The 12,402-nt window shown below is 42.5% G+C and overlaps 1 protein-coding gene across 5 annotated transcripts in view; it reads right to left on the reverse strand.

Moving 5' to 3' along the window:
* The window catches only part of LOC138827340 (schwannomin-interacting protein 1), a 476,238-nt gene that overhangs the window by 21,787 nt on the left and 442,049 nt on the right, over positions 1 to 12,402 (reverse strand). For all 5 annotated transcript variants that reach the window (XM_070022856.1, XM_070022858.1, XM_070022857.1 and 2 more), the window contains one exon: positions 6,376 to 6,494. In XM_070022856.1, the coding sequence (XP_069878957.1) occupies positions 6,376 to 6,494 (119 nt within the window). The remainder of the gene's footprint in view (positions 1 to 6,375; positions 6,495 to 12,402) is intronic.

Below are 12,402 nucleotides of genomic sequence, written 5' to 3' on the forward strand. Positions count from 1 at the left end.
AAAAAAAAAGTAACTAGTGGGGCGCTGGTGGCTCAAGCCTGTAATCCTAGCTACTCAGGAGGCTGAGATCTGAGGATCGCGGTTCAAAGCCAGCCCAGGCAGGAGAGACTGTGAGACTCCTATCTCCAATAAACCACCAGAAAACCGGAAGTGGCGCTGTAGCTCAAGTGGTAGAGCGCTTGCCTTGAGCTGAAGAGCTGAGGGACAGCGTCCAGGCCCAGAGTTCAAGCCCCACGACCGACCAAAAAAAAAAAAGTAACTCATTTTTCTTTTTTCCTCTTTAAGGATTTGAATTCTTTATAGTCTAACATTTTCAAAGAGAAAAGTAAGGAAGATTATTCAGCCTCAGTTTGGGAAGGTGGATTATAGATGGCTTAGCAAACATCAAAAAAATGACATTGCAGTATAAATTTAATTAGTTGAGTTATGAAGCAATATCAACTTTTTTTGCTGTAGTATTAAACATAAAATATCTTTATGGGATTACGGTAATCCCAGCTTACACTTAACAGCTTGGCACTTGTTAAAAAGTGCTTTAGGAGAGCAATTTCTAGAAGAATCCAGCAGAGCTGGAACCATGCAGACAAATGGGCAGAATGTAAACCTTTGGGCACAGCCCAACCACCAGCCTCCTCGGACCCACACATGGTGTTGTAATTCCTCTTACACTGAATTTGACAGTCTATTTTACAGATAGACGCACATCCTTTAAAAAGTGTAAACAGCATCCTATAGTTTCAGATGGAAATTCCCTCAGTTCAGCAACAACAACAACAAACTCATCCTTTAGTCTGTCATTTGGCCAATTGATTTTTAAGAGCCCTAGCTTCATTCTAAATTGAGTATTGAGCTCTTCAGAGTAACATAAAGCTTACTTGGCTCTAATTATTTATTTAACTCAACATATATACTCTGGAGAATTCTGGAGTGTCATCTTGGCGAGTCCTGAGATCCCCTGAAGTACTTCCCTAAATAAGAGTCAAGGTATTTCTGTCTTGGTGAAGAGTTTCAGGGATTGTAACTTGTTAGAAAATGAAAAATAATTGTATTGGGTAGAAGGTTTCTATCATCACTGATGTGGGGGATGGCAATTTACACAGTTAGCAGTCAAAGCAGAGGAAGTAGCATTTCTTAGTCTCACTGTGAACCACCATCCAGATGGGGGTGGGTGGGGTGTACAAAGCCATCACGTTCTCATGAGGAGGCGCTCATCCCAGAAGGAGGAGATGGAAACACAGCAAAGAACAGGATATAAATAATCTTCCTTATGGCAGGTCAGCCATGTAGCTTGTTCTGCATGAACCACTGCAAGTGACACACGTGTTCAGGTATCTGTGTCTCCAAAGAAGGGAGATGACTCTGAGACGTGCAACTTCTGCTCTGCTGGCATTGAGGGCGAGATTTAGGGGCTTTGGGGAGAGGGAGAGAGAGGCACCGAGGGGGAGGTGTGGGAAGGGCAGTGAGGGAGGGGGACAGGAGAAGGGCATATGGGTAGGGGCCTTTTGGAATCTCACTCAGAGGAGGACTGCTTTGCTTTCCAGATGGGGTCTCTGCATGTCTATTTATTGAGTGACTATACATTTGGAGTATAAGGGGGTTTCATGGTGACATTTCCATGTACGCACTCAAGTGTGCTTTGAAAAAATTCACCCCTTCCACCTCATTCTCATTTCTCCTTCCTCCTCTCTTTTTCAAATAGTATTTGGTAGGCTTCACTATGCTGCATTCATAAGTATGAACGTATGTGTGTGTACATATGGATATATACATATATACACATAGTATACAGTGTAGTATAGTGTACCATATATGTACATATATGCACACACACACACACACACACACACACCATTATCATTATTACCATATTAGGTCTATAATCTATAAGTGAGCCAGAACATATATTTGGCTTTTTAAGCTTGGCTGTATCTCACTTAACATGATGAGGTTCAATTCTATCCATTTTCTTGCAAATAACCTAATTTCATTTTTCTTTATAGCTAATTTTCCATGGTCTGTATGTATCTGTACATAGATATATAGATATAGATAGATAGTGACATAGATTGATAGGAGAACTAATTCAAGAAGAAATAAAAAGCAGACATATTCCCATAACCACTGAAGAAATGGAAGCATTTGTCAAGGAAAATACACGAAGTGAATGACATGGAAAGTACAGGTGAGTCCTATCAAGTTCTATAGTAATGGATCATTCCAATATTATGAGAGACTTACTTTGGATAATAGAAAAGATGGTATAATTCCAGACACATTATTAAGCAACAGAACTTGAATGCTAAGATGAAAAGGTCACAAGAATATGACAGAGATCTGTCAATCATGAATACAAGTGTAGTGCTTCTCAGCAAGACACTATAAAAAAATTCAAGAGTCTAAAAGAAAAAGGGAATCCCCTCACAACCATATGTGTACATATGAAGTATGCAAGGATGGTTCAATATCTTTAAAGTCCATAAATGTAACTCATTACTTCATTAACAAGGCAGAATAATAATAGTAGAATAAAATGATAAAAACCATCCTGACATGAAGGCATGTGATAAGATTTTTGAAAATTATGAATGGAAAGAAACATCATTAATCTCATAAGAAGAATAATGAAATAAAACATAAAACCAACATCATCCTAAGTAAGGGTATAGAAAAACATTCCATTTAATATAAAAGATGAGCCCAAGAAGCCAGGGGCATCATGAGCATTGGGAAGTAATAAGTAAGCTGTTTATATTATGGATAATATTATGGCTTAAAAATCCTAAAGATTTTTGGGAGTGAACAGAGAACCTGATTATAAATTATAGGAGAATTGTGAAATGAGAGCAGAAAAAAACGAACTGGCTGGAATCACAAAGTTAAGTGAATTTCTGTGCTAGCAGCAGTGAGAAAACTTTATCAAGGAGAATTTTTAAGATATAATAATATCAATCATGTAAAAATAAAAATGATAAAAGACATACAACATTTCTAAGTGGCAATGTAAACCTTATTAAAGATACTCAACTAGAGCTGAATAAATGGGAAGACAGCCAACCCAGATGCCCCTCAGTAGATGAATGGATCAAGAAAATGTGGTATATATACACAATGGAATTCTATGCCTCCATCAGAAAGAATGACATTGCCCCATTTGTTAGGAAATGGAAAGGCTTGGAAAAAATTATATCAAGTAAAGTAAGCCAGGCCCAAAGAAACATAGGTCCCATGGTTTCCCTTATTTGCAATAACTAGTATATGTCTGAGTCAAGCAGAAAAGGTCAGATAAGTTGATGTTAGGGAAATGAACCCTAAGATATGTTTTTTTCTTTCATGCGATTGTTTCTAACAAATTTATAAGATTATTTCTTTGTTGCTTTGTATGTCCCTCCCCCACGGTATAACCCCTGCTTTCACTGTATTTGATGTTGTTATAATTTGTGGAGGGGAAGGGAAAAAACAAATCGTTTAAATAGGGATACATGTGGAGCCATTGCAACAATGAGATGTACAAGTCATTATGTCAAAAAACAAACTTTACAACTTTGGTGGGGGGGAGGAGGGTTGGGTCAGGGGACAGGGGGGAGGATGGGATGGGAAGGGGAAACAAAGGAGGAGGCTACAATGCTTGATAAGAAATGTACTCATTATCTTGCCCATGTAATTGTAACCCCTCTGTACAGTATTTTCACAATAAAAAAAATGGGAAGACAGACTATGACCAGGAGTACGAGGACTTACATTGTGAAATGTAATTCTCCCTCAGTTGATCAAAAATCTATGAGATTCTAGAAGAAAGCATTTTGCTCAACTTTATATGGAGGAATAAAAAGACAAGGTAGGATTTTGTCTTTGCACTGGAAGTATTAATTTTCTTAGTGAAGCAAAGAGTAAGGAGAGAGATTTGCCTGTTCATAATACATCATGACTTATTTAATAAAGTACCTGATTTATTTCTCTCTGTTAAGAGAAGGGGCTATAGTTAAGACAATAGTTTGGGAATAGAAATAATTATGAATGCAATAGAACGTATTGCCATCAATAGGCAGCATTTGCAATAGTAGTGTGTCAGACAGGATAAAAGATTGCTCAGTAAACTCAATAAAATGGCTGTCTACAAGGAAAAAAATTAGATTTCTAGACTATATCAGCAGCAATGAGAAAACTTTAAAGAGAATTTAAGATATAATAATAATACCAACTATTAAAACTTCAAATCCTGATTGATGACAGTCTTTTTCTCTGTTAGTAGGAAACACAGTGAATATCTACATAGAAGATTTCTAACACCCAATTACAGACAGTGCTGAGTTAAGGAAAGTTCAATAGAATCACCTACATTAAGATCAAGACCTATGGCTGCTTATAAAGCCCATAGGAAGGAAGCAAATACCGAGCAATAGCCTGGTAAGATTGTAATATGTACATATTAAAGATCAAAAACTTAGATAAAACACCAGAAAAACAGAACAGAACAGAAGAACGTAAGACTTAAATAGACATTTCACCGAAGATCACACATCAAAGAGAAGACTGGCACAGTACAGCAAGGCCACATGTACGAAGTGTTTGTGAGCAACATCGTGTGCAAGCTCAAAGATGTCCAAACAACCCCATCCCCCCACAAGAAAAGTAAACAAACTGGCAATTACATTTAGTGAAATAGATCAGAGCAGTCAAAAACAAGCACTGGCCAAAGGAAAAAGGAGGCTACCCTACCTTTTATGACCAACAACAAACTTTCCCAAGGAACCATAGTGTGTTGTATGATTCAGTAAAAACAATATATTACTTTTAAAGTAGGCTAGCACTGGTAGCTCACTCACTCCTATAACCCCAGCAACTCAGGAGGTTGAGATTGGAGAGTCCTGGTTCTCACAGCTTGGGCAGAAAAGTCCACGAGATGCTTATCTTCAATTAACCAGCAAAAAGTCAGACGTTGAGTTGTGGCTCAAGTGATAGGATGCTAGCTTTGAGCCAGAAAGCAAAGCAATTCAAGACCCTGAGTTCAAGCCCCAGTACCGGCACAAAATGACACCATTATTTTAGTCACATAAACACTGACTAGTAAGTTGAGTTTAAATATCGTGATACTATAAAGGGAGAATGGGAGAGAAGAATATTGTGAGAGCGCTGTAAATAAAAAATAAATCCTAATTTCCTATAGTGGATAGTCAATAGATAGTTATTTAAAATAAGAACGGATAAGCTTTTTATTTTTTTTTTAGGGATATGTAGGTAAATATGAGAAGCACAGCCAAGGAGAGCGGAATGAACACACATACACACACACACACACACACACACACACACACACACACACACACACACACACACACACACTCTCTTGATTTTTAAACAATATTCTCTCATTTGTACTAGGTGGAGATGACTTGCTGAATGACAGATGGAGTTTCTAGATGGAGCTGAACGAATGCACCAGTACTGTCATCTGTCTCCAGCACCTGGTTTAACTTGGTGACATACGCAGTATTTACAAGGGCATATTTGCTTTTAGCTTAAAAGAAGTTGGAACAAGCAGAAGGGCAGGGAGAGATGAGGGGATCAGTGTGTTTTCATCACTTGGAAAACCTATACTCAAACTTTTGCGCTTTCTCTCTTCATTCATCAGTGTAGTCTGTGGCATTGGCAGCACAGACATTAGATGGAAGTTTCTTAGAAATGCAGAACTTTGAGCTCCTGGAGACGGACTGAATCAGAAATTTTGGCAAAATCCGCAGTGACTCGTGAGCACAGGGAAGGTGGAGAAGGTCTGGTCCACAGCCCCATTTTCTACAGAATATTATCTATTATCATCATCTTGTATTTTATTTAAAATAGGAAGCTATGCAAATGACCAATAACCTCCTAAAATAAACTGCGATGAATGAGTAATGATATTTTGAACTCAACGAGGGTGACACAAAGCTATCTGCAGAGCAGGCGGAGAGGAGTAACAAGCACTAAATAACCAACTCAGAAACTATTCTTCACAGTATTGGTTTGCACTGCGAACAGGTGAACCAGAGGATGAGCTCGATCTTGACTGCTTTGAGACTGACTGCTCAATGGGAAATCTGGTGTTCTGTCACCTGTACCAAACACCGGCTTGCTTAGGAGTGCACTGTGTTCCCCTCTCAGTCTGACAAATCAGCATTTTATCTAAAGAAAAATGAGACAGAAAAATCCTGAGCTCAAGTAGCTCAGTTGTTCATGGTGATGAGCTACCAATAAACTAACAAGGGAGTTTTGAAATCTAAAAATGGTGGCACTGTGGAAATGCAGCCACCCAAGGTCTCAAAAGATAGGTTTGGTCAGATCATCCGGTGACAAATTCACTACGTACGTATCAGAGGATCAACTCAAAGGAGCACTCACCGAGAGGAGAGGCTTGGCTTCCCACTTTTGCTACAGCTGGTATAAATTCCTGGGCCATCGTCAAAGAAGCTTCCGAGGGCCAACTTCTGTCTGATAGACTCTCTCTCATTTTTCTGTGCCTAAAATTTCAAGAAAATAAAAAAAAAGAAGCTGTAAGCGAGGTGGGCACAACGCAACTACAGACAGCTCAGCCTGCTGGTTCCTAGGATGTAACATCAGAGGAAAAAAATAAATAAATGGGGGTAGAGCCCACAAGCATGTGAATTATTAAACACAGAAAATTAAGCCAGTCGCTTCTGTCTCCCATTTGAATTTTTCAGAGCCCTTGATAATCGCCAGTCTAGGTGATCATGGCCGCAGTGCTGAACGATCTTTGGGAGGAGAGAATTCGATTCCTGGGTACACTACTCTTTCTTCTCATCCGGAGGAGGGGGAGAGGAGGATAAATTATGGGGGGCACACGCTTCCTCCTTGAACTTATCTCTCAGAACCCAAATGTGGCTTTCTTCCAGATCCTGCCTTCTCTCCCTTTCCCTATGCACTCAGCCCACATCTCCTCTGGTGGGAAAATGAACACCTCTGGCCACAAGTGCAGGTCTCTGTGAGCGGCAGATGCCATAGCAAAAGGCTGGAACAGAGCCCGGCCCAGGACACACACCGTGCCTGCCTGCATTCCGCTTCCAGCAGAATGGCCAGGATCTACTGCATCCACTCAGGACTTAGCCCCTCTCCACAAGCTTGGGATGTGAGGAACCCTGAAATGAATGTCTTTAGTCCCATCTGGTATGTCTGCCTTTTGCGCCATCTGCCTCCTATTCTGAAGAGAAATCAGATCGGCATGACAAGCAAAAGGGCTTGGGAAATGAACGATGCTACAGTGATCATTTGGGTAAGTTTATAATACTCTGCATCCCATTAAAAGCTCTATAAAAACTCACCATGCTGAACTTTTAAACCCTTTAAACAACAGGGGAGAAGATCAGAAATGAGTTCCTTAGTTAAAAATAAAACAAGTTCCCTCCCCCGCCCCCTTAACAAATGAGTTAAGAGCTCTTGGGCTGAGTAAGACCGGGGGGTTGTGCTCTGTATTATCACAGAGGCCCTGAGAAGGACCAGTTTGTGCTCTGAGCAGGAAGGTAGAGAAACAGAGTAAATGATATTATGAACGCCGGCCTGTGGCCTGAGGTGGCTCCTCTTACCCCTGGTCCCTGTGAGAGGTACTTCTGTGGACTGTCAGAAAGCGGACCTGTGCCACAGCTAGAAGGGCAGCAGGGGAAGGCTGCTCTGCCTCATGTGACAGTTATGCATCACAGGTGGCTGTTTGCATTTAAATCCAATAGTTAATTAACGAATTAATTAATTCAGTTCTCCAATCAATCTGGCCTCATTTCAACAGCTCCACAGTCACCGGGACTGGCGAATATCATATTAGACCATCCATCAGTTCTCAAATTCTAGTTTTGCCAGGCTGCATTAGAACATCCTGCAGTATTTAAAAATCACGCATGCCAGGGGTGGGCACTACTGGCTCACATCTGTAATCTGAGCTACTCTGGAAGGAGTGATCAGGAGAGGTATGGTTCAATGCCAGCCCAGGCAAAAAGTTCACATGACCCAATTTCAACCACTCAACTAGGTGTGGTGATGCGCGCTTGTCATCCCAGCTCTTTGGGGAATGTGAATAGGAGGATTGCAGTTCAGGTCCGGTCAGGCAAAACACAAGACCCTATCTCCAAAATAACCAGAACAAAAAGGCATAGCTCAAGTGGTAGGCTGCCTGCCTAAACAAGTGCTAAGCCTCGAGTTCAAAACCTCAGTGCCATCAAAATAAACACAGGCTCTGGGGATAGATATTTAGGGTTAGTAGCTTCAAGAAAGCTCACCACTATTCTCCTTTTCTCTAACACTTTTTAATCAACACGAGCATTGAAACACCAGGAACACAGGTTGAACTTTTGCAGTGTTGATCTACACAGAGAATGTCCCGTTCTACATATTTATTTAACACAGATTTGCCCTGACAGCCCACTGACTTCTTAATCCCCATAATAGTGTTAAGATTCTTATGATGTGTCTTCGCCAAATCAGAAAACTGACAAGCAGAATCCAATACTCAAGTAAAACAGGCTGAGATCTGAGGATCACAGTTTGAAGCCAGAACAGACAGACAAATCCAAGAGACTCATATTTAATCAATCAGTGTAGGTAGTAGGTGTGGCTCAAGTGGGAAAGCTCTGGCTGTGAGTGAGAAAGAACATAAATGTCACTTGTCCTACCAATTAAAGAGATTGCTGCACAACATTTTGGTACATTTTCTCTTAATATGTAAGAGTATATGTGTATGTGTGTGTATGTATGGATATATGTATGTATGTATGTGTGTATATATGTATGTATGTATTTAGTGATATTAGGTCTTGAACTCAGGCTTTACTCTCTCAGTTTGAGTCAGGTCCTCTACCACTTGAGCCACACCTCCAGCCCAGTTTTTTGCTGGTTAGAGATGGAGTCTCAGGGACTCCTCCACCCAGGCTGGCTTTGAACCTTGATCCTTCAGATTTCACCCTCTTGAGTAGCCAGGAGCACGGGGGTGAGCCTCCTGCTTCAGCCTAGTTTCCTTCCTTCCTTCCTTCCTTCCTTCTCTCCTTCCTTCCTCTCTCTCCTATCTCATGTGTGCATTTTCTCCATGTTGGGAAGTCGAGACTGTGCTATTATATCTTGAGAATTTTCCTTATGTCACTTCATATTCTTCAAGGCACACAATTTTATCTCAGCCTATCACCCCATCTTATAGTTCCCCTGAACAGTAAGCCATTTGGGTAGTGTTAAATTAAAAATACCATCTTTCCATAAATCCCTGCCCACATGTCTGGTGGCTCCCTGGAGGAGAGCTTCCTGGGAGGGGAAATGCTTGCTCAGCCGGGTGTGAACATTTGTGGGAGCTCTTGCCACATTTGGTCACATGGCTCTAGAGGAAAACTGTTCCAGTTCAAAAGCCCACCAGCCATGTGATGATGGCCTGTGCACACTACATCCATCCAGCCGGCAGGGGAAGCTTCTAGGGATGTTTTTAATTTTGTAGGCACAAAGTAGTAATCTTGACTCTCATGCCTTTGATTTCGCAGTGAGAGTAAATATTTATATGTTTTTGGTTACTGTTTTGGTTACTTACTCCTAGTGTTGCTTCTTTTTCTTTTTCTTCTTTTTACTGTCAGTTGTGGAGGTTGAACTCAGGGCCTGGGAACTTCTATGTGCTCAAGGTTAACACTCTACCACTTTGAGCCACAGCACCACTTCTGGTTTCTTTTTTAAACCAAAATCTGAGTTAAAAATATTTTATAGTAAAAGTGTTTGTTCTTTTGACTTTTAACTCTTAAGTGTAGGAGGTAGGTTAGATATATTTCTGCCTTTCCGTATATAAGAACAGGGTGTTCTGGCTAATGGAATTGATGGATGCCACACAGGAGACTGAGTGTGAGCTGAGTTACAGATCTATTTCTCTTAGCTGGCCTTTCCCCCTTGGTTGGTGAGTGCCCCCACCATAGGTAATCAGAGCCAGAGTGGTTCCACCATCTTCCCATCACAGCCAGTCTCTCTATCTCCAGGGCTCACACAAACCTTCTGAACAAATGTGACTCCTGATGTTTCAAGTAATTATGATTCAAGTTGTGAGTAAAATAGAGGTTCTTCTCTGAAAATTCCAACAATTGGTCAGGCGCTGATGGCTTACATCGTAATCCTAGCTACTCAGGAGGCTGAGAATCACAGTTTGAAGCTAGCCCGGGCAGGAAAAGTCCATAAGACTCTTATCTCCAATGAACCACCAAAAAGCTGGAAGTGGAGCTGTGGCTCAAGGGATAGAGTGCTATCTCACAGGGCAATTATATCCTTGAAGCCCTCCTGCCCCTGAAATTCAAAGATGTTCCAGGGTAAGAAAAAGCTAGAAACCAGGGAAAAGGGAGAAGCTGACTCAAAACAATACTGTTTCGATGCACTTATGGCCAGTGGAGCCCTGTCCACGGCTAAACTGCCTGGGGAAAGGCCTTCATAAAAGAAAATTAAAACATCTAAATGGATGTCATGGGCAGAGAGCTAAAGAGCAGCTGAGGAATACCGGCTCATCAGTAAGAGACAGAAAAGCTATTTACCAAGGGGAGAGTAAAAAATGCATGTGGAAATGAATCCTTACTCAGTCCCAGGCAATTCTGTCCACGTTTATCCCGAGTTTCCTGCCGACAACCCTGTGTTGGAGATGAGGCTCACAATGACTTTGATATCCCAGAACACTTCCTGAAGGACACAAAATGGTCTTCCTTCCCCCTGGGCCTGCCAGCCTACTGCAGCCCCCAGTACTTGAGAAGAAGAGAGAGGGGCATTCAGGGCAGGAAATGCGGAGTCAAGTGCTCTGGGAGGGTGGGGATTGCCTAGCCAATGTGTTTCTATGGGCCTTTAGAACAGGGCATATGTGCGCATCCTTACACTGCACCTTCCTTTGTCTTCCTGCCTCCCCTCCCTGGCTCTGTCTTCCTGCAACTTCTTTCACCTAGCTGGCGACATCCAAGACATCCCTGAAACTCAGGCCACCTGGGTTTTGAACATGCTCATCTGCATGGAAATTTCTAAGTGGAAGATTGGGTATTTTTTGCATGTCCAAATGTTACTGAGCGGACTCTGCCCTTCTCAGGAACACACTGTGGGAAATGACATCCTTAATGCAGAGCTAAAGGTGCTGGAGCTCTACCGACAGCCTCCTCCTCCTCACTACCACACTATGACGTCACCACAGAGGAAGCCCGGAGTGACCCGAAGGCCCCCACAACCCACGGATTTATTAAAGCTTGGCCTGCAGAGTCAGGGTCCCAGTGGATGGGCATGGCACAGTGCCTGGGGAAATAAAAGCAGATGTGATATCCTGAGCAGGGCTGGATGGGATCCGGGATGGATGAGAGGAAGATGTCTCCCCAGTGTCCTGCTGCTGTCCACTCCTTTCCCGGATGGAGCTTCCCTCCTTCCCAGCTCTGTTTGCTTCCTCCAAGTCCCTGATCACCATGGGAACGGAAATGGACTTGAAACAAACACATGGGAGGTACGGGTTTTATAATGCTTTTCTGCTTCTAGCACTCTCTTCTGCACCGGTGCCAGGCAACTCAGGCCAGGGCTGTTGGTGATCACCATGAATCTGGTGTGATGGTACCCAAGAGGGGCCAGGGTCAGGGGCTGCAGAAAGGGCTGGCTGAGGCGGAGGGCCTCACTGGCCCTGGGTATCTTCTACACGGGTGCTTCAGACCCGAACAGCAGCAGAGGCATCACTGCGGGCTCCCTGTGTGTGCAGGGCCCCAGAACCTTGGGTTTAACCAAGGGTGGACTGAAACCTTTCAGAGAACAGATCGTGTCTACGCTGCCATTTACAAACACACCCCGCAGTACACTAACTACACACAGCTTCACATCCAAGCAACGCAGAGATGGCGGAGGCGTGGAGTTCCATCCAAACCCTGAGCCACCCGCCCAAGACACTGGACTCTCCACAGAGCTCAGTAGCCATGGTAGGTCCTGGAACTAGAGTTCCAAGGGATGGCTTTGCTGTTCACCAATGGTGAGAAGGAAAATAAGGAGCTGATGAGTAAGAACTTCCTAAGGATGATGGATGCATCATCCCAGAAGCCAGTAATGCAGTGGTCCTCTGGCCCAGGAGAGAATACATGCACCTCTCTCTGTGTCTGTCTCTATCTCTCTCCTCCTCTGTCTGTCTGTCTGTCTCTCTCACATACACACACACACACACACACACACACACACACACACACAGTCACATATTTCTTTTTTACCCTTCCAAGGGTAATAAAATTGAGTTGTTATATATGTATGTAAGGAACTCCAATAATTGAAGTTATATTGCATAAAAACATCTAAGACGCTGAGCACTGGTGGCTCACGCTTGCAATCCTTAGCTATCAGGAGGCTGAGATCTGAAGATTGCAGTTCAAAGCCAGCCAGGGCAGGAAAAGTTATCTCCAATAAACCACT

The sequence above is a fragment of the Dipodomys merriami genome, unplaced genomic scaffold, assembly GCF_024711535.1.
Source record: "Dipodomys merriami isolate MVZ:Mamm:240054 unplaced genomic scaffold, mDipMer1.0.p SCAF_154, whole genome shotgun sequence".
Classification (NCBI taxonomy): domain Eukaryota; kingdom Metazoa; phylum Chordata; class Mammalia; order Rodentia; family Heteromyidae; genus Dipodomys; species Dipodomys merriami.